General features: G+C 31.1%; 4 protein-coding genes and 1 long non-coding RNA gene across 5 annotated transcripts; 4 read left to right on the top strand and 1 right to left on the bottom strand.

Annotated features, from left to right (window-relative positions):
* The first annotated feature begins 121 nt into the window (after positions 1–121).
* mus201 (rad2 superfamily protein mus201) lies at positions 122–4,499 on the top strand. The gene is made up of 5 exons (XM_070641017.1): positions 122–357; positions 430–605; positions 663–2,824; positions 2,991–3,253; positions 3,382–4,499. The coding sequence occupies exons 1-5, from the start codon at positions 270–272 to the stop codon at positions 4,446–4,448; spliced, it is 3,756 nt and encodes a 1,251-aa protein (XP_070497118.1). The 5' UTR covers positions 122–269; the 3' UTR covers positions 4,449–4,499.
* On the bottom strand, positions 4,497–7,846 carry Aasdh (Aminoadipate-semialdehyde dehydrogenase). Its single transcript, XM_070641018.1, has 2 exons — positions 7,002–7,846; positions 4,497–6,823 (listed from the first exon to the last, which is right to left on the bottom strand). The coding sequence occupies exons 1-2, from the start codon at positions 7,784–7,786 to the stop codon at positions 4,729–4,731; spliced, it is 2,880 nt and encodes a 959-aa protein (XP_070497119.1). The 5' UTR covers positions 7,787–7,846; the 3' UTR covers positions 4,497–4,728.
* A 302-nt stretch (positions 7,847–8,148) lies between these two features.
* Positions 8,149–11,585, top strand: DNAlig4 (DNA ligase 4). Its single transcript, XM_070641006.1, has 2 exons — positions 8,149–8,324; positions 8,388–11,585. Exons 1-2 carry the CDS (start codon positions 8,218–8,220, stop codon positions 10,942–10,944), a joined length of 2,664 nt encoding a protein of 887 aa, XP_070497107.1. The 5' UTR covers positions 8,149–8,217; the 3' UTR covers positions 10,945–11,585.
* Positions 11,586–16,646: 5,061 nt separating this feature from the next.
* On the top strand, positions 16,647–22,128 carry Su(H) (recombining binding protein suppressor of hairless). Its single transcript, XM_070640871.1, has 5 exons — positions 16,647–17,571; positions 19,293–19,841; positions 19,911–20,453; positions 20,743–20,825; positions 20,987–22,128. Exons 1-5 carry the CDS (start codon positions 17,266–17,268, stop codon positions 21,243–21,245), a joined length of 1,740 nt encoding a protein of 579 aa, XP_070496972.1. The 5' UTR covers positions 16,647–17,265; the 3' UTR covers positions 21,246–22,128.
* A 1,186-nt stretch (positions 22,129–23,314) lies between these two features.
* Positions 23,315–23,905, top strand: LOC139090892 (uncharacterized). Its single transcript, XR_011544466.1, has 3 exons — positions 23,315–23,446; positions 23,503–23,621; positions 23,677–23,905. It is a non-coding gene; the product is annotated as an uncharacterized lncRNA (long non-coding RNA).
* The last annotated feature ends 1,238 nt before the right edge of the window (positions 23,906–25,143 follow it).

Genomic DNA, 25,143 nt, shown 5'->3' with positions numbered 1-25,143 from the left:
TAAATAAGCTATTAATTGCGTTAATTGTGCAGTATTATAACTCATAGGAAGCTTTGAATAATTAGTTTACGAGAATTAAAGTAAATTAATGAAATTTCTTCTAATCATTACTTTTGTTGGTGTAAGTTCCGAATATTTTTGGCCAATCCTCAATCACACCAATATGTTGTGTAGAAGTCATTATGTTTTGTTTATGGAGCTTAAAATATAAACATTAAAAATTGATAATTTTAATTCTTTAAGTTAAATTAATTAAATTAAGTGTATATATGGGAGTTACAGGACTTTGGAAGTTGATTGAGAGCTCAGGAAAGCCTGTAGCGTTTGAAACTCTCGAAGATAAAGTCATCGTAATTGGTAAGACGAAAGATTTAAATGCAATGTTGCGAAATTCCAAAAAATATTAATTAAAATGTTCAAATCTTATAGATATATCAATCTGGTTGCATCAGGTCGTTAAAGGATACACAGATGGAAAAGGAGGACATATCCACAACTCACATTTGCTTGGATTATTTAATAGAATCTGTAAATTGCTGTATTTCCGGATTAAACCTATTTTCGTCTTCGATGGACAGATCTGTAATTTGAAATGGCAAACAATTGTACGTAAAATTAAAACTTGACAGTCTTTAAAATACTATAATTAACATTTATTATAGAGCAAAAGAGCACAACAGAAATCAAAACTGAAGACTGAAGCTGAAAAAATTGAAGAACTTTTGTTGCAATCATTAGCTAAGGAGAAAGTAATAAAGGAAGCTTTAGGATTAGACACAAATGCATTGACTATATCACCAAATAAGAAGAAACCAGCAAAGACAGAGGAAAAAGATGACATGTTTAAGTTACCAGAAAATTGTGAGATCAAGAATGAAAAATTTACATTAAAAACAGAGGAAGAAGACGAGTTTGCTAGTTCCAAAAAGTCCTACAATGTCAATATCAATAAAATTGATTTAAAAAGCTCATATTTTAAGAGCTTGGCACCTGATGTTCGTCATGACATTTTAGTTGACATAAAAGAAACGAGAAAACAGAATTCATGGGCAAAATTGAGGGAACTACCTGTTGAATCTGAGAATTTTTCAACCTATCAAATGTCCGGTTTATTGAGACGTCGACAAGTTCAAGTCAGTTTGGAAGAAGCCGAGAAAGAAATGGGCGGAAAAGTATTTTCGTTAAGTGAATTAGAATCATTACTTGCTGAAGATGGAATTTTGGATGTTGGTTCCAAACATGCGCAACGAATTGCCGGCGATGAAGGAACTAGATTCCTTCTCGTCCGTGACATTACTAAAGCAATAAGTGAGGCAAAAGAAAGAGAGGCTGTAAAGACTGAGCCACAGCCAAGTACATCAAAATATTTTGGCGCACAACCAGCGAAACAAGTTTTTAAGCTGGAAGACGACGATGACAATGACTTAGAATTGCAAAGAGCTATTCAAATGTCACTTGAAAATGAAGAAGACAGCACTATTTCAGAAAAAAATGAAAACAGTAACGAGCCTATCAAATTAAATGCCCAGCAACGCAAAAAGTTTGTTGGATCAATTCAGTCACATGGTTTGGTTAAAGGTTTCATGAAAGAATATGGAGAAATGAATGACGATGATATAAATGACATGATTGATGCTACACAAGTTGAAGAGAAATCAGGTACACAGGATGATTCATTAACACAGAAATTTCCACATACTGATCGATATGTCCTGTATGGGACTCCTGAAAAATCCGATACCAGTGACATTAAGGAAACGCCTGAAAAATCACCGTCTGTTTCTTTCGAGGAACCTTCAAATAAATTAGAATCAACGCCAAAAGCAGCTCAGGAAGAAAAGAAGGAAATTGTCATTACATTTGATTCCGCAAATTATAGTCAGGAAGAAGACATATTTGCAGATATTTTTGAGAGTCAAGCAGATGAAATTATACCTAAAGAAAAGGAGGATGTTGATGTTGAAATTGCTTCTATTAGCGACGATGACACAATCGAGTATGAGGTTCCAATGGATGATATGGAGGAATTGGATGAGCATGTTAAAGAAACTGAGTCTGGGCTTGTGTCTGAGGAAGCGAAAATTTTAGAAAAATCTGAAAATATGTTAGTTCCAGACGTAAATGTAGAGAATGAAGAATCCAATGAAATTGTCTCAGAAAATGACAAATTTTGGAGTGACTTAGCGGATGTTGAACCTAATGATGTTAAGGTAGACATACCGGATACAAAAACAGTCACTGAAAAAAGTGAAATCGAAAAGTTTTATGAAATTGCGGACGGAAATTTTGGAGACGTCATTGAGATTGCTGATGACAGTGAACAGGAATCGACACAAGTAAAACCTAAAACAGAACTAAAAGCAGAACCAGAAAGTCTTCAAATTAAGGAACCAGATGAGATAATTGAGCTTGATTCAGAAGAGCCAAAAGCAGCAATTTTAGATGAGATTATTGAGGAGGAAGTCAAGGATCCAAAAGAAATTGCACCAAAAACAAAACCAGGAAGTTTAAGAGTTAAAGAACCAAATGAGATTAATAAAATTGATTCAGAAGAGCCAAAAGCAGCAATTGTAGATGAGATTAAGGAAGATATCAGCCATCCACAAGAACGTACACCAGTGAAAAAGCATCAAATCACAGAAGAAGAAGACATTGCTTCTGCGGCAGAAGCACTACGAATGGAACTAACAGATGAACAGCTTTTAAAGATGGAAGAAGATCTCAGGAAGCAGCAAAAGAATTATGAATTTGAAAGAAACAAGTTAGATCGTCAAGGCACATCCATAACAGATTCAATGAGTAGAGATTGCAAAGAATTGTTAAAGTATGTGATGATTTTTGTGAAATGAGTCGTTTGCGTTGCACGACTTTTGAATTGATGATGATCAGTAGCTATTTTAATTGTAAACATTTTCAAAAGTCGTGAAACGCTAACGGTTTTGGTTTTTTACTCTCAAGACTATCCTAAACTAATGAAATAATTTCTTCAGATTATTTGGAATTCCCTACATCGATGCACCAACGGAAGCAGAAGCACAGTGCGCTTTTTTGAATGCTCATCAGATTGCTGATGGCATCATTACTGACGATTCTGATGTGTGGCTATTTGGAGCAAAAACTGTTTACAAGAATTTCTTCCTTCAAAAGAAAATCGTCAAGCAATTTGAGATTCAGGACATTGAGAATAGATTTAAATTGAATCGAAATAAGCTAATTCAGTTGGCTATGCTTGTTGGAAGTGATTACACAGTCGGTAAGTTTCAATTGAATTTGAAGCAATTTCCAACGGCTTTTTGAAATTTGAAATTTTTTGTTTCTTAAATTTCAAAATACCTAAATACGTTATAAATTATCAAGCTATAATTTTGAATTTTTAAACAGGCTTAAATGGAGTTGGTGCTGTAACAGCTATGGAAATTCTTGCAGCATTTCCTCCTACAGAAGAAGAAAATGGAACTGATAATTATCAATCATTAATGTCAAGTTTAAGAAAATTTCGTGATTGGTTTGAAAATGGAAAACAGGATATGCGACATAAAGGATTGAAAAATCAACTTAAGAACGTAGAACTCCTGTCAGGATTTCCTAATTTAAATGTTGCAAAAGCATATTTGGAACCGAAAATAGACACAAGTTTAGAAAGCTTCTCTTGGGGACTTCCAGACGAGGAATCAATCTTTGAATTCGCAAAATACAGACTTGGATGGACTCGATTAAAAACCAAAGAGATTCTAGATCCAGTTATGAAGCGATTAAAGGAACGAAAACAGAAGAAAATGGAAGATTATTTTAAAATTCAGTTACAAAAAAGAGCATTTGATGAAAAGTTGAGCAAAAGAGTTGAGAAGGCTGTTAAAAGATTAGGAAATGGCGATGGACAGGAAGAAGTTCCTGATGAACCAGACAAGAAACCTCGAAAACCTAGAACCAAAAAAGCAGCCGACAATAATGTCGATGCAGCAGATGACCAAGAGAAGAAGCCTCGAAAGCGTAAAGCACCAGCAACAAAGAAAGTAAATGCAAAGGAGAAGAAGGAGATTAAAGAAATTCAAGATGCTGTGCTGTTACTAAGCGAAGATGATGATTATGAACCTCCTGATAAGCAACCAGCATCGGTAGAAAAACCTGCATCACCTGACAAAAATTTAACACCACAGAAAAATGCATTTGATATTATGAAAGCAGCTGATCAGTCACCAAAAAAATTAACGCCAAAAAAAGCAGCTCCAAAAGGTCGTAAACGAAAAGTAAAAGACAGCGAACCTCAACCAAGTACAAGTAAAGCAGCAATGGATGAAGAATTGGAACCAAAAAAAGCTCCAAGAATTCCTGAAACAAAGCAAGTAATTCCTCAACGTGAGAAGGATAAAGCGGAGCAGGAACAAGCTAAACAAAAAGCAATAGAGATATTCAAAAACTCGAAATTAGGACTTCGAAAGAAAAATTAAGATTATCAAAAATGCTTTTATTTAAAAGAAAATAAAAAATCTGTATGAGTACATTTAGCTGTCTAATTAACTGTTCTACTTAATACTTTTAGCTGATAAATAATTTTATGAATTCCGTATTTGGTTAACTTTGAGATTATTGGAGTAAAGTGAAAAATTCAAAAAATAACGGAAATTTCTTTTTCAAATTGCACTGGTTTGAAATTTGAATCAAAAATTTCCGTTAAATTTCAGCTGCTAAAATAAATAATTTAATTCATTAAGAAAAGTCAAAAAACCTTTAATAAGGTTTTAATGAAAGACAATAGACGTAATTGTCGCGACATCCAATAAATAATTTATCGTTAAATATTAAAGGTGATGAAAAAACATCGCCTGGTAACTTCGATGAGCTTTCTATCTTCCCACTTAAAATATTTAATAAATTTACATAGCCGTTTGTTGAGCACGAGACAACAAAATTTTTCGTATTTAAATTAATAGTTTTTGGCGTTCCGTATATTTGAGATTGAAGGTCAATTGACCATTTAAGGGATACTTTTGACTCCTGATTGTCATAATTTAGGCATCGTAGCTTATTGTCATGACATCCGAATATGATTTGAATTGAATTGTCATTTAAAGAGCTGAATAGGAATGATGAGAAAATGTGTCCATCAGTTTCAAACTTCCATAAAGCATTTCCATCACAATCAATACAGTGGACTTTTCTCATAACTTCTGCAAATATTATGGCATTCATGTTGCTTAACTTTTGTGGACTGGAAAATATTGGATATTCGTATTTTGTACTCCATATCTTAGTTCCATCACTAATTTTCATTCGTTCAATGATTCCATCCAATGTACAAACAACAATCGAATCATCATCAATTTGAAGGATGTCTGCTATAATTCCAGACATTCCAAGTAATTTGCTCCATTTTAATTCAACATTATCAGCACTTTCATTGACTTGAAGGCATCGCAAATTTTCCTCATAATTATAGTTTCCAAATATTATAAATTCGTTGATTATCAAAGGTTTTGATTTAATCATGGCACCAGAATTGTACTTAAATTTTATTCGGTCATTTTTGTCGGTACTTAAAACATCCACACAATACAAAAATCCATCATAACATCCAACAATTATGTAGTCTTTATATTGTACAGCTTGGCATTCAATACGATCACCAAGATTGATGATTGACATAACGGACAGATCATCAGCATTGATGGTTATCAAATTTCCCGAATGTCCTCCAACAACTACATAATTTTTATCTTTAATGGTAATCAAAGTAGGCGACGAGTCGATACATTTTTGTAAATCAAACTTCTTTTGGAATTTAAGATCAAGTGAATGTTTTGAGTGGTCAATAAAGTTCACCAAATTAACAGCATCTCCATTTTTGGCCTTAAGATTCAATCCTTTAAGGTAAGTCAAAATATCTTTAATACTATTTTGATTATCTAAAAGTTTTGGCAACAAAGCATTCGACATTGAGCTCATTCTGTCTTCTATTTTCATAACAATGCGTAATGCATCAAATGAGCTGCCTCCGATTTGTTGGAATGTCGAGTCAATGTCATATTTCATTCTCTTTCCATCTGGTTCATCTCCATTAGCTTCTGATGGCTTTTCAATCGTCAAATTGAACATTTGATTTAAGGCATCAAGGAATAAATCCTCAGCATTTTGCTTATTATTGTCTTCTTTTAGTATATCTTTGTATAGTTCCTTAAGTTTCTTCTTACTGACTTTTCCATGATCGCATGTTGGCAAAAAGTCGATTCTTTTGATATCGTCAGGAAATTCTGATTTTCTTAGCTTAAGCCTCAAATGATTTGACAGTAACTGGGACACATTATCATGCTCAGATTGATAGAATAGAGCGATTCTCTTTCTTATCATTATACATGACACTGGATGAACGATTTCTGATGCAATTTCCTCAATTCTCTTTAAATCCACTCGTTCGCCAAATCTTTTGACCATATCATTTAATCGTCCATGCCAATAAATTTTTCCATCAATTTTCTTAATGAGATCATTTGTGATGTAGGCAAAAATGCCATTGGTTCCGAGCTTCTTATCCCAATTCTTGTCTTCAAAATAATTGACTCGTGAAGATGTTGTAAGAATTAATTCCTCAATATCGTTTGTGTGTGGATAATAAGCTGGTAATGTGTCACTGTCAATTGGAGATCCTAAACATATCTTTCCAAATTCAAGATCCTTTTTAGTCACCTCATGTATGAGAGCCCAGCAACTCATTTCTGTGATTCCGTATATATTGAAGATTTTCTTGCAGTTGCCTTCGTTATCCCAATCTTGCCAAGTTAAAACTTCTTTCGGAGATGGAAATTCTTCACCACCAAGGACAAGATACCTAGAAAATGCAAAAACATAATTAAATATGTGAATTAAATCGTCGGATTAAAATTAAATCGCGAGATTAAAAATACTTCAGATTTAATGAGAAAATGTTTTAAGCATACAGCAAGCTCAATAAAGACACTTGATGAATGAATGATGCAATAGCTAATGAATATGCAATATGTACTTACTTCAAACTTGATTCCGAGTGCAATATTTTGCTTTTGATATTATCAAGGCCATATTGTCTAAATATTGTAGGCGTCATTTGCAGGAATGTAACTGATTTATCGGAAGCTTTAGAATATATTGATGTATCAAATCGTTGATTATCAGCAAGGAATAAAAGTGATGATCCGGAATGAAGTGCCAAAAATAGGTCAATGATAAATACATCAAATGTGATTGGCGATGCAGACAGAATGACATCAGAATAATCAAGTTTGAAGATTTCTTGTAAGCCTTTAAGATTTGGATAGATGGAATTATATGTCACATGAATAATTTTCCTCCTTCCTGTTGTTCCTGATGTTGTAATTCTGTAGCATACTTTGTTCATTTCATTATCGGCATAACTGAATTGCTTAATTTCCTTAGCACTTTTTGTTTTATAGAAATAAATATTCGTCTCACATACCACTAATGTTTTCCTTAATTCAACAGTACTCAAGGAAATTGGCGTTAAACTGAAGAAATACTCAATATTTAAATCCTCAAGATCGTCTTTGGCCAGATAGCAAAACGAATTGTCAGTCTCTATTATTCCAAGAGTTAATGCAACTAATGCATAACTTTTATCACCGAGGATTCCTATTGTCGAGCATTTTGGTATATCCGATTCTGATTCAATGAAAACTGATGTCTTTAAAACCTGTTTCAACAAGTCTCGGTAAGCAATTTTTTGTTCTCCTTCCTTCCGAAGTATTAAAGCTACATTGTCGTGATGTTTTAATAGATTTATACCAAGTTTATTCATCTTAATCTGTTAATTATATAAATTACTAAACACTAAAATATTATTTACTTTTTGATGCAATTTAATTCTGACTTCCAGAGTTGTTGATTCTGAATTGTGTGGCTCATTCGATTTTTAATGATGAGTTATTAATATATGTTGCTAGTTTAATCGAAATTTAACAGTTTAAATTAAATCTAAAACTTTAATAGCTTAAAATAACTATAATTTACGATAAATTCATGCTAACTAAAGAATGAACAACTCTGCGTCAAAAATCCGTTAAACTCGCAAAAATTCAAAAAATGAGTAGTTGCGTGTCCCTATTAAGGGAGTCTTTGCTATGAATAACATCGATTTGAGCAATCATTTCAGTATTTAACAATTTTTTAAAGTGTAGACTTCTTCAATCAAAACAATAATATTTATAACCAAGATTAATTAATGATTTTATGTGTGTCAATATGTCGTTTATGGACGTAATTCATTTTTGTGATGTTACGGAAATGTTGGATAAATGCGTGGAAGCAAGAAATACTATTAAAAAACAAAATATTTTGTAAGTTACAATTTTGTTTCGGTTCTTGCGGGAATTACATTATTATTTATTTCACAATAATAGGAAAAAGTTTATAACTGAAATCGTGAAATATCAACAAGGCTACAAATGTCAAAATCCATCTCATGACATGAGTCTTTATCCATTAATTCGTATTATATTGTCAAATGAAGAGCGTGAACGTGCTTACGGAATTCAAGAGAAAACTTTGCGAAAGATTTTGATCAAAAGCATCAAAATTAATGGACCCGATGCAAGAAAAATCGTACAATGCAATGAGAACGAATTAGCAGATAAAGTTTATGAAGTTGTATCATCCAGAAACAGCAGATCTTCAAAATTGACTGTTCATCAAGTTGATACTTTGTTAAATAATTTATGTGAAAATCAGACGCAAAAATATCAGCAAACTCAATTTGAATATTTGTTCCTTAATGGTTCCGCAACTGATTTTAAATGGATTGTTAAGATCATTTTAAAAAATATGAATTTAAAAATTAATATCAACAAATTTTTAACACATTATCATCCATTGGCATTGCTTTTGTTTGAAAAGTTTCCACATTTGTCGAAAGTCTGCGAAATCATTGATAACAATAATGCGGAACGAGAAGCAAGAGATAAAGTTGAGCCATTCGTTCCAATTAGACCAATGTTGTCTCAGAAATTTTCAAGTGACATGAATGGCATGATTAATACTACTGCATTTTACCAAGAAATCAAATTTGATGGAGAACGGTTTCAAATCCATATGGAAAATGGTGTTTACAAGTATTTTTCAAGAAATGGTTATGATTTTAGTGAAGCTTTCAATATCACACTTAGTCCATTAATTAAGTTTAAAACAGTTGTACACAGTATAATTTTGGACGGTGAAATGCTCATATGGGATCGAACAAATTCACGTTTTGTGTCAAAAGGAGAATCGGAAATAGATGTTAAAAAGTTAAAAGATCCAAATAGTAATTTGAGACCATGTTATTGTGCATTTGATGTTTTGTATGTAAATGGTGTTAGTTATATTGACTATCCGTTAAGCAGAAGGTGTTCTATCCTCAGTTCCTTAATTGAAAATCAAACCGGGATATTTATTAAGACAGAACCAATAAGAATTCGTGATATCGATCATTTAGTGTCATTATTTAATGCAGCTATGGAGAATGAAGAAGAAGGAATAATTTTAAAAAGATTGGATACAAATTACATGCCTGGAAGCCGAGAAAAAGGTGGATGGTATAAAGTCAAAGCTGATTATTTTGATGGAGATTTAGTTACCGAATTTGATTGCGTCATAATTGGTGGAAATTATCAGAATCGTTACAAGAAAGATTATTTATTAAAATATCAAGTTGGTGCTGTTGAAAAGTTAGAAGACGGATTATTCAATGTCTATTCAATTGGTGAAATTAATCTTGGATTGTCAAGAGAAAATCGAAAGAAATTAAATGCCAAACTAGCTCCATTTATGATAGATTACGATAATAGAAGAGAAATTAAGTTCGAGAAAGGTCAGGTATTTTTTGGCAAATCAAGACCCGATGTATTTATTCCACCGCATAAATCAATTGTGTTACAAATCAAGGCTAGTGAACTCGCTCCATCATCGGAATATTACACAAATTATACATTCAGATTTCCACGCATTTCTGATGTTCGATATGATAAATTTTGGGATGATTCAGTGACTTTAAAAGAGTTCCAAGAATATTTTAAGACTGATAACAATAATGATGATAGACGAGTCAGGAAAATCAATAAACGAAAAGTCCATAAAGATGATCTCGTCTCACCAACTAAAAAGAAAAAATTAGCAGCGTCACGTTCAGCAATTGAGATGTTTTGTCACGATTCTGGAGATGATGGTGAAATTGAACCAATCGATAATGTTCTTGAGGGACATGAGTTTTGCGTACTGTGCTCAGCTCCATTCAAACCATCGGTACGTGAACTAAAATTGTTATTAAGATTACACGGAGCTTCCTTAACGGAATTTCCACGTAAAAATAAGACATATGCAATCGTTGCCGGTGAACTTACTAATAGTGTTACTGTATATAAGAATGACTATAATATCATTAAAGTTGAATGGCTTGTTGCAAATTTTCCAAAAGATAGCACTCTTGATCATTGTCCTGAACTTACTCCCAGTGATTATCATTTTATGAATGAGGCCACGATGATGAAGTTATTGGAGAAATTCGATGAATATGGTGATTCTTACACAAAACCATTCAACTCACCTGAGGATGCCAAAGAATTCTTGCAAAAATTGGACGAAAATGAAAATGTAGAGAAAGAAGTGATTTTGAATTTTGAGGAAGAACTTTTTAAAGATGCAAATTCACCAAATCCCAATTATTTCCGTAACTATGCTGGCTATTTTCACGATGAAGAAAATGAAACAAATCTCCTATATAATATTGCTAAATTTTTGTTCGAGTTTCGTGGTGGTCGTGTGTCGAATACATTACATAAAAAATGTTTTGTTTTTGTCGATCCAGATGTCTGCAAGAGAGAAGATCATAAAGAATTTGATAACTATAGATTATGTGATTACAATTTTATTTTAAATTCAAATGATGCAAGAAAATTGCTAGATATTAGAGGCTTTATGTTTTAAGGAAATCAATAGTCACTACTTTTAATTATTCATGATCAATCCACTTCAAAAAAAAAAAATAAAATTAAATATTATATACAGTGAAATAATTTTTTTATACATGCTCTAATCGATAATAAATTGCCACAGACGGTTATTCAAAAAACTACTTTCCACCTTACATTAATTTCTCCCCCTACCACGCAATAACTTTTTCTATATCCACATACGCTTAACAATAGCAATATAAAATTCACCCTTGACAGCAGCAGCAAAGCAGCCTTTTAAATTGTGCCTGTAATATTTATTTGACTGTTACTTTACCACTCTTATACACGTATCTATCTGAATATATATATACATACGGTGCGATACCATTTCATTTGTTGTTTATTTGTAAAATACATTATGGGAATTTTCGCAACTGACTATATGAAGGGCATATATACATTTAAGGACAGGAGTTCTCAATCGTTATGTTTGAACAAAAACTTGTTATTATACACTTTTTGTATTCTAGATCTAACGCATCCGATATAACGTGCAGTCTGCACTTATTATATTTTTATTCGATATATTGTTTTCTCGCTTACTTCCTCATTCACAACCCTCAGCATCCATATGCGTTTCTATTCATTTCCAATACCATCAAACTTTTTTTTTGCTCTCTTTCTACCCTACCTATTTAATTTAATTTCATCAAATGTGTATACAACGGGAATTTTAAAATTCGAGATTAGAAATTTGTCAAAAAATTCTATTATTTAATTTATTCATCAAGTTGTCATGTTGGTTTTAAATCAAGTTAGGAACTTCTTTTTATTCCTTTGTTGAATTCTTAAAAATTTCAGCATAAATGTGAATTTTTACCGATTTTTAAAAATTTAACGGTTTTCAAAAATTTGAAAAAATCCAACAAATCTACAAATTTTGAATATTTTAGCGGTTTTTTAAAAATTTGAAAAAATTCAACAAATCTCTAAATTTTGAATAATTCAACGGTTTTCAAAAATTTGAATGACTTTTTGACAAAATATCAAAAATATTTAAAAACAAAAAGTTCGTTAAATTTGCCCGCATTTCTTTAGATGTAAATCAGCGATTCCGAACGAATGTAGTGTCATGTGAACTATGCTCAACAGATCATTTTGCATTAACCAGTTTGGATGAAAAAAAAGTAAAGTTAAAGTATTTTCCGAAAGATGAGCAAGAGAGACATGCATGTATATTTAATGTGATGATGATGATTCCTTCAACTAGCACAGCTCATATTTTTTATGATATTTTTTTAATTCATTCATCAAGCCAACAACATAAAAAAAAATAAACATCTGAGAATTTCGCACGCTGTATTTTTTTTTCTTTCTTTTCTTTCTTTTTTTATTTATTTTTTTCTCCATGAGTTCAAAAAAATTGTATTTTTATTGTTATGTATGGTGTTACAACTACAGAAAATATATATCAACATACGGGATTTCGTATATGCGCTAGCTAGAGAAATAAAGAGCTTGGAATATATAGCCTCAGAATTATTTAAATACCATAAAGTAAGAAGTGGAGTAAATAAAATGAAGAGAAAAGAACGAAATAAAAAAATATACATATTATTCTGTAAGAGTGGAATTGTTCTTCAATTGAGTCACATAATCTTGTTTATGATCGTGTTTAATTGCACTATTATTTCACTGAGAAATTCTTCAGGTGAATAAATTTTACAACTCACGACTTTAATGAGTCGATTTATGGTATTTTCTGACTTTTTTTATTGTTCTGTTTAGTATTTGCGACCATGAATTTGATTGAGGTTTATTGAAATTGACATGATTATTCATTAAATAATGGGAAATTTAAAGGTGTTTAAAAATTAAATGCCCTAAATTTTTTAGTAAAATTTTGATAAATCAACGGTTTTTGAAAATTTAAATATAACCGGTTTTATGGATTCAAAATTTTCATTTCAGATTTTAGTGGTTTTCGAAAATTCAGAATTGAAGTTCAAAATTTTAACCGTTTTTAATGATTTGAAATTTTAGTTCAAAACTTTACTCATTTTTGAGAATTTTAAATTGAGGTTCAAAAATTTTACGGTTTTTCAGAATTCAAAATTCAGGTTCAAAAATATAACGGTTTTTGAATATTTATAATTTAGGTTCAAAAATTTACCGGTTTTTGAGAATTCAAATTTGAACTGAAATGAAATGAACTGATGATTTACTGAAAGACTTTGGCAATTATTCTTGAGATTAAAAATAAATCCTTGGATTTAATTAAATCTTTGGATTGAAAAGTACTTTAATTTGAATCTAAAATACTTTAATAGCATGTTTTATGTAAATTAGAACACTTGATACATCACGAATGGAAAAAAGAACAATTTTAAATGCCTTATAGAATCACCCATACATTCATGTTGGAACTAATTGCTACATAGGTTAGCACAATCAGAGATTATGTTTATCATCATCTATTTTTTTACGTTTTATTTGCATATTATTTAAAACAAATACTTAATAACAACATTAACTCCCACTCATCATAATAAATATATTAGTAATAAATCAAAGGAAAGGGATGTGGTCGGGATTTTATCACTAAAAAGTACAATACTTTCTTCGAAAAAAATCATTCGACAAAAAAAAAATTACACTCAGCATAACTAACGAGAATTGATAAGGAACGAAATTGTATAATCACGATACATTTTCTCATGCTTATTGCAAGACTAAATGAAAATAATTTTTTAAAACTTGCACATATGAATGGACATCAGGGAATGGAATATGTATGAATCTTGATGGGTACTTTTAAAAACACATATATATTTATTAATGAGAAAAGATAAGATAATGATCTAGGGAGAAGGACGGTGAGAAAATAAGTAAAAAAATCAAGTTAAAAAGAAGAAGTAAAATAATTAATTTACAATTTTTATTTCCACTTCTTGTAGACAATTTTCTTTTTTTTTATTTCTTATAAGAAATAAAGCATTGTTAACAGGAAGTCTTGTGTGAGATTTTTTAAATTCTCTTATTCTTAGCATAATAATAATTATGTGTATTTGGAGGAAAAATTATAAGTATGTATTCTTAGACATGAGGGGGTTCGCTTTAAAAGTCATTGAGGGTATTTAAATAGTCTTTTTTATTCTTTAATTTACATTTTTTAAAGACCAAGAAGGAAACAACAGGAACGACATTAATCTACGAGTTAATAAGCTGTATTGTTTGAGTGGCTAAGGTGCATTTTGATGCTGTTGAACACAAATCATTGAAGATTTAGGAAATAAAGTTGAGTTTTTGAAAAATTTGAAAAATTAACGGACTTTTAGAATTTGAATTTTAACGAGCTTTCAAAAATTTGAGCATTTCAGTGAATTTTGAATATTATGACAATTAGGAATTTCATCAGGCTTTCAAAATTTGCAGATTTTTTTCGAATTTGAATTTTAAAGAACTTTAGAAATTTGGAAAACTTAACAAATTTTTTAAATTTGAATTTTAAGACTTCAAAATTTGACGAAAATTGAATTTTAACGAAATTCGTAAGGTTCAAAATTTTAACGAACATTTCATTTTTGAACTTAACTACCCACATTTTCAAAATTTGAATTTTTGAAAACCGTTAAAATTTCAAAATTGCTTTTCAGCATTTTATTATTCCAGTTCATTTCCTATGTAGATCCAGTTCATTTCCTGTATGCTGTATGTTCGTAAATATCCAATACCGACCAATAAAGTGAATTCAACCTCAACAGTCCAGTCAAAGTGACATCCCATTACGTTGATGATTATCCGGAATGGACTATAAATTATAAAGGAAGGAATTAAAAAAATCATGATCAAAAAAATAACGCGAATAATATTTTTTCTTAAAGATTTTTTTTTATATTTTTTCTTCTTCAGCATGGGAAAAAATCAGTCAAGAATGAAGAAAGAGCATGATGATGATGATAAGGAATATCTTCTTGTATTTTCTTTTTTGCACTTTCATACTACGGTGAGAACTAAATTTCTTCTTCTTACATTTAACTCACTTCTTTCGTTCGATGGTCATTAATTTCTACGGGAACTTTTTTTTTTCTTACTTCGTCTCTCTTTTATTTCTTTTCATTTCGTCTTCTTCATCACGAGCAAGCAAAAGAATGAAAGAAGAAGGTAGCATGTATATCTATTACCTATATATATGGATATACGTATATCTGTAAAGTTCTACAGTATATATACACCGACCCGAGAATGCTTTTCGGTTGGTATTTTTTAGCACTTCATCAACTTGATTTCTTCTTCATGTTCTGTTCTCGTCGTTCTTATTATTTTGGTGATCGTTTGCGAGTAATACATATTCTTTAAGTATATATGTAGGAACATTCAAAGGATGGGAACTAATACAAACATCAGTCGATTTTTTCCCACGCATTATATACGATATTATTTGCATTTTTGAGACGATTTCTTTACATCTTTTTTTTGCAAAGAGAAACTTCTTGTAAGGATTCATCAATATGAAATGTAGTTTTTTTATCAAAGGAAATGCATCATGCAAGTACTTCTTAATTTTGTTTATCTCATGATTTAGTCAAAATCTTTGAGTTGCTACTGGATCGGTTCATAAAGCGCAGTTCTCAAAATGCATCGGTATGGCATTCTTGGTCCATTTGTGGTCAATACTGCTTCTTTTAAAAAGTTTTAATGCAGAAAAGAATTTAACGGATTTTTCAGATTTGAAAATTTAACTGTTTTCAAAAATTTAAAAATTATGATAAATTTTTGAAATTCAAAATTTAGAACATCGTTAGCATAGCAATTTCTAAAAACAAACATCAAAAATTAAGCATGAAGAAAGCTACCAAAATATCCAGTCAGTCAGTCAAAAAGACCGAAATAGCCACAGCAATATCCGCCAAAAAAAGGATGTCAAAAAAAACTTTTAGCGAAATTAAATATTCATGTTGAACATCAGGAGCACAAAAAGGAATCCTTTGCATTTTTCCATTCGAATGGAAAAAAGAAGTCTTATTGACTTGTTTTCAAAATACAATTTGAAGCGACATACGATTTTGTTCACAGGTGGTTCAATTTCCCACGCCATAAAAACTACTTTTAACGAGATTTATACCATAAAATGAACAAGGAGAGAGAGTAAAGCACTTAATGTAAAATCAATAAATGTAGATTATGTAGGAATATCATTGCTCAATTATTTAACTAATTGTGTAATGTCATTTTTTATCTTTCCCAAAATTCATATTTAATTAGACGAGGAATTTCATTTTTTCGGTCATTATTCTCATGCCTTGCTGCTTTATGATGGATATAACATAGAATTTACTCTCATTTTTTTTTCTTCTGCTCTGTTCCTTCTTCTTTCACAAAAAATATAAGTTAGTCAACTTCACTGGATGTTCGAAAACGAGCGAGAAGTATGTAATTGATTGAACTTATCTATGGTGCATGGAAGTACATTGTAAGAATTTATAATACAGACATGATTAAAATTCTTAGCATGCAAAAAATCAAGACAATTTACTTTCATCAATGAATCTGTTCTTTTACTATATAATTTCCAAGAACTACTCAATATCTACTGGCACATACACAATATTTACTCTTAGTCGTTACACATACAGCATTATAATTCTCTCTCTTCGTGTTCCTCTCATGAGTTTTTTTCTACGTTTAAAAAAATTTATTTTATGTTTCATTCAACATTATTCCTCCGCGAGAGCCAGTTCATTATTTTAACAATTTTTTTGGTTTGAAAAATCATAAATTTGTATTTTTAATCAAATTTTTACACAAATACTGATACTGTAAGTTAGTGAAAATGGAGTTTAGTGGCTAAGGAATATTGTGAAGTTAATTAAGTAGGATGAAAAGTAGTGAAAAGTTAATTAAAGTTAAAAATTTAAAATAACAGACGCTAGAAACGAAATTTCAATATTTCTAACTTAAACTACTCACCTGAACAGAATTAAGTTAATTAATATAATTAATAAGTGTATGATGTGTACGAGGATATATCTCAAAAACATTAATTTATTTAAATAACGAGCATAAATTGTGAAAAAAACAAAAAGTTTGAGGTTAGGCGAAAGAAGAGAAAGAGAATTTTTTGTTTGTATTTGTTATTTTTTTTTTAACAACATAAACTAAGTCTATCTACATTAAATTTTGCAAAATAATGATTTAAATGAAATTTAATACAATTTATCATAAACTAATTATCGAGAAATCGTTAGAAATAAGTCAGTGATGGTGATCAGAATAAAGATTTGAGTGAATTTTAAAGAAAATAAGAAGAAAGCAAAAATTGTACACAAATTTATGTGCATAATTGTAAAGGATGCCTTATGGAGGAATTACAACGTTTGGCCAGTCAACGCCACAAATAGATTCACCATTACAACATACGGGAACGCTTGTTCCACAACATTTGGGAAATGCAACGACAATCTATACTGGATCATCGGAAAATGGAAGTCCTAATAATGCAATTGTCTCATCGACTGCAATTCAAACATCACAATCGGCTGGAACATCCACAACATCTTCATTGTTTCGTAGTGACGATAAGAGACTTACACGTGAAGCAATGGAGAAATATCTGCGAAATCGCAATGACATGATCATTGTAATTTTACATGCTAAGGTAATTACTTACTACCGATTGTCATATATTCAGAATCTCTACGTAAATACTTAATGTGCAGTTTTTTTTTTGAGTGACTGACTGACTGGAAGTCATTTATTATTTTTCCGTACATTTTTATTATCTATATTTTTCTGATGATTAAAAACAACAAACAATTGTTAAAGTTCCCATGCTTCTGATTTTTCAACTTATTTTTTCAATTATCATCAAGCTGGGGATTATCTTTTAGATCCACTTGAATCAAAATGAATAAAATACAAAAAAAAAGCTCTGCCATCATCACATCGTCTCTGTGAATTTATATTTCCGCATCAAGAATTTCCCGAACAGAAAAATTCACTTCGAAGGAGAAGTTTTTCCTTTCTTTTTCCTCTGTTCCTCTATGCTACATCTTTATATATATATATATATTAATTATGTTTGCGGGAACTTTTGAGGATTGTGCATAAATTTATTCTCTCAAAATAAACGATATTGCGCTTCAAATTTTCCTTTCATAATCTTTTCCACAGGATTTTTCATTGAGGATGTTATATGCAGTCGGTCGCTTTGTCCTGTGTGACTAACTGACTTGTATTCTCTTGTTTGATACATTACACATCCTGCTATACATGAAATGGTTCTCATACTATTAATTGCAAATTTCTGGATTAAATTTTCTGTTGTCCATTCTGTTTTTGTGGATCTAACAAATTTTTGTTGATGATCAGCAAATCATTCATGTTATGAGCTGCTAGTTTAGAAATATGTAAAACTGCACATTAAACATAAATTATGATAATTTCTGCAATTGGTCATTCAAAATTCAATTTTCAATTATTGAGGAATTTTGGAATTTTACACTGGTTTCAAGAATGTCTTAATTGCAAGATCCTAAGAAAAGCAGGAATGATGGTAGACCAGCTCTAGATATCAGCTTTAGATAGATTTTGATTCTTGTCGGATTGGCACAATATCCGTCTAGTAATCAAGCACTAAGCTAGTCTATACTAACTAATCTTGACAACAAGCTTACCTAAAATTGTTTTCTTAACGATCTAGTTACCAGAACGTCGTTACTGATCGTTGCAATAAGAAAACATACTTCTTATGCTGATGTTTAGTTCCATACCTAAGACATGACTTCCCATTACTAAACTTCGGAATCTTCCCTTAAATTCATTCACATTTCAAATTTATAAATCCACAGCACTATCCATCAATTCAAGTGAATCAAAAACAGTGTTTTCATAGAAAATAAAGCACTTCCATTCATCCACCTTCCCTGATCCAGTTTCCTACAACTTATAAATTCAAAAGACTTACTCAACTTTTTCTATCTTTCAACAATTTTTTTTTGTCATCATTTGCTTCTTGTGTCTCTTGGGGAGGAAGAAACGAGAACAATTTAACTCCAGTCCAATGCAACTGATGAAAATCGGATTATTATTTTGTTGTAGTGCTGTGATGATGGAAAGTGCTTGTGACTGAATTGTCTCCTCATAATTTATTATTTTTCACATGAAGACTTTATTGCTTAAATCTATGATGTTTTAAGAAAGTCCTAAAATGGCATTTTACAAGAGATGACAATCTTACTTGTGCCTTGTTTTCACGTTTTTCCTCCTCAATTTTGATCTAAAAACATGATAATTAAGCCAACGACTGAGTTGCAGTTACTCAAAGAGATTCCATAAAATTGATACAAACATTTTTTTTTTGATGTATATTTTAAATAGGTAGCACAAAAGTCATATGGTAACGAGAAGAGATTCTTCTGTCCACCGCCATGTATATATTTATTTGGTGAAGGCTGGCGTCTTCGACAGGAACAAATGTTAAGGAAAGGTGAAAGTGAACAAGGCTCGCAATTATGTGCCTTTATTGGTATTGGTAATTCTGATCATGATATGCAACAGTTGGACCTCAATAATGGAAAACAGTACTGTGCCGCAAAGACTTTATTTATTTCTGATTCTGATAAACGGAAACATTTTATGTTAAGTGTAAAAATGTTTTATGGAAATGGACATGATATTGGATTATTTAATTCAAAACGTATTAAAGTCATTTCGAAGCCCTCAAAGAAGAAACAATCATTAAAGAATGCTGATCTCTGTATAGCTAGTGGGACTAAAGTTGCTCTCTTTAATCGACTTCGGTCGCAGACTGTATCGACGCGATATCTTCATGTCGAAAATGGACATTTTCACGCGAGCTCAACACAATGGGGAGCATTTACTATACATTTATTAGACGATAATGAGAGCGAGTCTGAGGAGTTTGCCGTAAGTATTACATACTTATTATATCCTTAAAATACTTAAATTAATGATAATTTTGGAATAATTTTGCAGGTTCGCGACGGATATGTTCACTATGGTGCTACTGTAAAATTGGTTTGTAGTGTAACTGGAATGGCACTACCCCGTTTAGTAATTAGAAAAGTTGATAAACAAATGGCACTGCTGGAAGCTGACGATCCAGTTTCGCAACTTCATAAATGTGCATTTTATATGAAAGATACAGAGCGTATGTATTTATGCCTGTCACAAGAAAAGATTATTCAATTTCAAGCCACACCATGTCCAAAAGAGGCGAATAAGGAAATGATTAATGATGGAGCATGTTGGACAATCATCTCAACGGACAAGGCTGAATATCAATTTTATGAAGGTATGGGACCTGTTAGGACGCCAGTAACACCTGTTCCAGTCGTTCATTCCTTGAATCTCAACGGTGGTGGAGATGTTGCCATGCTGGAACTAACTGGAGAGAATTTTACACCCGCACTTCAAGTCTGGTTTGGTGATGTTGAAGCTGAAACAATGTACAGATGTGCTGAAGCACTACTTTGCGTCGTTCCTGACATTTCACAATTTCGCGGTGAATGGCTTTGGGTAAGTTTATGAGACTCACTTACTTATGCATGCACAATCGACCTCTCATCATTCAATTCAGTTGATCCAATTAATTAATTTAACATCCGTTTTCATAAATATGAAAAAATATATATTAACAATACCACTAATTGAAGTGATTTAATTAACTGAAAATGGCGTGAGAATTTTCACATACATATGTGCATTGCTAATTTGTGCACATACTAAAATTAATTCATCTTTCTTTAAATCTCTTCTTCTTATGCTCCATTCATCATAATTTATCGTTATTAATTTCTTCTCATAGGTTCGACAGCCCACCCAAGTGCCTGTAACTCTTGTGCGTAATGACGGCATCATCTACGCAACCGGATTAACATTTACCTACACGTAAGCATCTCAATTAGCTTAATTAGTGATTTAATTACTTTTTTAACGGATAATTAAAATTTGAAAATTGCTCAATTTTGATTATTTTTTTGAAATTTTGAAAACCGTTGAAATTTTTTGAAAAAATATTAAATTCTATTTCTTTAATTTATTTAAATCAGGCCTGAACCCGGACCAAGACAGCACTACACACAGGCGGATGACGTAATGAGAGCATCACAAAATCGTACGAGAACTGAAAACAATGCAAATAATAATAACAATAGTCCAAGTAATACAGCGAATCACAACCCAAGTAGTAATAGTAGCAGTACACCATCAACAGCCACGATGTCACCAGTGAGCCTTAATCAAAGTTATCCATCATTACCATCGATATCAGAAATGTCATCTTGGAATATGCACACTGGACTACAATAATAGTTGGATTATGTTCGAAATTTATTTTAATACGTAAACGTGCAATGCTCTCAGGAAGTGCTAAAATACTTTATTATTATTTTCGGTGATCAAATAATCCTAAAGAACGATTCAATTTATAAGTTTTTTTTAAAAAAAATGAGAAATCTTTTCTTATGTTCAGGGAGTTTCCAATGACAAACTTAAAAAAAAACATCGAATAGAAATATTTGTTTCTATGAACCAAAGAACAAACAATTAAGGAAGAATGCCTGAATGATTATCAGGATGTTAACGAAAGGTTTTTGTTTTGATAATTCCTTACTTAAATTTTATAAATTAAAAAAAGACAATTAAAGTGCAGAAAAAAGACAGTCATTAATTTAGGAAAGAGGATTTTCTTCGCTTTGTTGGAATTATATGCCAATTTATACTGTAGATTTTTATTTATTTTTACCTACCTAGTATTTCCCCCATCAAATTATGCAATTATTTTCCGATTTTAGACAATTTATCAACGAAATGTGACTAAATGCATTCGCATTATTTTAACGGTTTTTCTAGATTTGAATTGTAACATAAAATTTAAATTATTTTTGACCGTTAAAATTGAATACTTTTTTAACATTGATAAATTTTAAAATTTCTATACAGCATAAAGACTGTGCATATGCGAATGCATTTAATCAAATATAAAAAAAAAAAATGAACAATACCAAATTGGAAATTTGCGATGTGAAAAAAATGAACAAAAAAAGAGTTCATTAATTATGGACATATTTAACTGATGGAAACAATCGGATTATTTTTAAAGAAAAGAGTATAGATATGAATGAAATATGTCTTGAAAAATCTTAAGATATTTTTGTAAATAGAGAAAAATCAATAGTATTTTACTAAAACAAAAAAAAACTGAGAAGAAAACCTTTAGTTTATATACTTAAGGATCTTTTTTGGACAGTAATGTAATTTATATACATCTATATATTGAGAATGAATGAAAGAAACAATTGTAGAAATTAAATAAATGAAAAAATTAAACAATTTTCCAGAAAAAATTATAAAAAATTGTATTTTAATCGCTTTATGCTTACCATTTTTTTTTGCTGATCTAACGACACTAACGATGATTCTAAATGTCGGTAGTCCAAGATGACCTCACTGTCTTCCCGGCCGTCGACCATTACACAATAATTTTGCTAATTACGAATAAAATTCAACGTTGTCTGTCAAGTTGCTTTAAATCAGAATAGAATCTTTTTTCCAGAATTTTTCTCACGGTTTTCTAATGAAAATTTTTTTTTAAAAATAAATGAATTCCGCTAACAACTGACTGATGTGTTGTTATTTCCATTATTATATTGCTGTGTGTATAATATCTGATTATTTTAATTTTAAAGTCGACAATCCAAATGAATATGAAGCATGGGAAAATTGCTTGAAGCATGTGGACATTAATAATCATATTTTTTACTTTGTTGCTATCGAATGACATAAGAATTCAACCCTGAATTAGACTGTTCCTCAAAAGTTTTATTGATCTTTATAAGATACACGAAAAAAAGTTGAATTAAAGTTCTTACGTCGTTTCCCACACTTAAAAATTCATGAATATTTGAAAATTTAATAATTCTTCCCGAGTTGAAGCTTCTCAAACACGAAAAAATAGTCAATTCGTAAATCTGATTCTCCATTCTTTTTTTTTGCTTTCATTAATTATGTTAATGCAATGCTATAGTCTTTTTAATTGAGACTTTTCCTCCCCTACAATCTTTTTTTTAAATGCTTTACAGCATATAATAATATTGTTTCTGACTACTTTTGTTTCACATATGATGTTGGGAAATTCTCACGAAAAATAATTACCAACTTAATTGTTATCTTGTGCAGAGAAATTGCTACTTTATGAGTTGGCATGCAATCATAAATTAACGGAGCTTTAAAATTTGAATTTTATAACGGAATTTTTAAATTTGAATTTTCTTATTTTGCCAATTTTTCCGCCAAATTTTCAAAAAATTTCAGTTGAAAGAAAATTTCTTTTGTGTCTGTTGAAATAAGTGAAATTAATTATTTATTCTATGAATAATGGTACATATTGCTATTGAAAATCTTCTATCATCATGCACAAATCGTCCGTTGTACGAAGCATTGTGGTTTTTGGCATTTACGAAGAATTCTCGACCAGAAAATCTTGAAAATGAATCAGTCACCGCAATTTGGTAATTATTGAAAATTTTCAGTGACAATTTGATAGTTAAATTATGATTTTCTTTAGTAATGAGCTGATTGCTCGAATAAATGATGAAGAAATTGATGCCAGAAGCTTCCTTATATCCACTAATTTGGCATTTGGAACTGTTCGATTGTATAAAGCACAAATTGACAAACTTTACGGTAAAATGTTTAATTTCGTTGATTGCTGCGTGTTGATTAAGATTTTTCCTTACAGATCAAGCTAAGTTTGCTTTACAATCATGCCAAACGACTTTCAATCACATGGATTGGTTTACACAAATGACTCAAATCACATCAACTCCAATTGTTCAGTCTAAAACTCCCCGAAATAAGAAAGTTCTGAAACAGACAGAAACTACAATCAAGAGGAGAACTGCCAAGAAATCTGTAACTCAAGCAGCACCAAAACTCTTGGATGATTTTGATCTGATCGAAAGCATCTATGCTATAGCTGAAGACGATGAAGAAGGAGATGTTGTAATGACTCCAATTACAAAAGGTCGTAAGAGTGGAAGCAGTAGATATGATACAGGAATAGGAATGGATCCAACAATGGCATCTGATGTACATGCTATAACTATGCGCGAACCTACAACTTTCATGTCATCAGGATATAAAACAATGTTAAATGATGAGGATGAAGATGGTTTCGGTGACTCAATGGGTGCCGAATTTCAGACATTCCTTGAGGAAACTGAGAATACTGTTCTATCTCAAGATGATCTCATTGAAACAACATCTAATTTATTGACAACTTTTAATAGCCGCAAACGAACCACGATTATCCGAGAAAGCATTGAAATTAAGAAACGTCGTCTAACTTACATGAACAATGATGATTCTATTAGCGTTATGAGAGATGCTAATGCTGATCAACAAGTACAAAATATCGATATTTATCAGCCAGACGTTCCATTTGAAATGGACGAAGCTTCAACATTTTACGAAAGTATAAATGCTACAGAAGCTACTAATCGTCCATCAAGCAATCGTCCATCAATGCCTGAAAGTACAATGAATTTTGAGGATATGGATATTGAAGATCCATCAATTCCTATGACAACAATGAATGAACCGACAATTCCTAATACAACATATGACGAATCATCGACTTTGCAAAATAATTCAGACACTTTATTAGAAAATTTGACACTAAATGAACCAACAATTATGGATAATGACTCAACGATGATTCCTGACATTTCTGTTAATGACGTTCCTATAAATGATGTTTCTGTTAATGACGTTCCTATGAAGGAAGCAGAAATTCTGCCACAAGAATCTGAATTTATTTTGGAAGATTTACCGAAGTTTGTTAAGCAAAAACGCGTCCGTAAATCAAGAAGCTTAATTACTGATAAGCAAATAATGCTTCCAATTGAAACTGTAAAGAAAGGAATTCAGAGCTATAAGGAAAAATGTATGGAAGTTTCGCCATTTGCTGATTTCCATCGAAGAATTCATTACTATAAGTCATGCACTGATGTTTTGTTCAGCACTGGCAGTTTTCGTTTAAAGAAGTCTACATTACATGATTTATATGTTCGAAACATGAAGAAAGTTCCTGAAAAGTTGTTGAAGCAAGAGATTAAGGAAAATGAAAGCAAGCCTAAAGAAGAAGTTAAGATTTTGCGTCGGTCAAGTCGATTATCAAAACCTATCATTAATATTAAGGAACAAG

The sequence above is a fragment of the Chironomus tepperi genome, unplaced genomic scaffold (assembly GCF_022539635.2).
Source record: "Chironomus tepperi strain 1889 unplaced genomic scaffold, CSIRO-AGI_Ctep_v1 contig_223, whole genome shotgun sequence".
NCBI classification, from domain to species: domain Eukaryota; kingdom Metazoa; phylum Arthropoda; class Insecta; order Diptera; family Chironomidae; genus Chironomus; species Chironomus tepperi.
Note: the sequence above shows the minus strand (reverse complement) of the source record. Positions and strands in the feature narration are given on the sequence as shown.

What these genes read in the sequence shown, in the direction of transcription:
- mus201 (XM_070641017.1), top strand. Translation starts at nt 270, where the DNA reads ATGGGAGTTACAGGACTTTGGAAGTTGATTGAGAGCTCAGGAAAGCCT. An exon ending in ATTTGAAATGGCAAACAATT is followed by an intron (nt 606 to 662) that starts GTACGTAAAATT and finishes CATTTATTATAG; the next exon opens with AGCAAAAGAGCACAACAGAA. An exon ending in GATTGCAAAGAATTGTTAAA is followed by an intron (nt 2,825 to 2,990) that starts GTATGTGATGAT and finishes TAATTTCTTCAG; the next exon opens with ATTATTTGGAATTCCCTACA.
- Aasdh (XM_070641018.1), bottom strand. Translation starts at nt 7,786, where the DNA reads ATGAATAAACTTGGTATAAATCTATTAAAACATCACGACAATGTAGCT. An exon ending in CACTCGGAATCAAGTTTGAA is followed by an intron (nt 6,824 to 7,001) that starts GTAAGTACATAT and finishes TGCATTTTCTAG; the next exon opens with GTATCTTGTCCTTGGTGGTG.
- DNAlig4 (XM_070641006.1), top strand. Translation starts at nt 8,218, where the DNA reads ATGTGTGTCAATATGTCGTTTATGGACGTAATTCATTTTTGTGATGTT. An exon ending in ATTAAAAAACAAAATATTTT is followed by an intron (nt 8,325 to 8,387) that starts GTAAGTTACAAT and finishes TCACAATAATAG; the next exon opens with GAAAAAGTTTATAACTGAAA.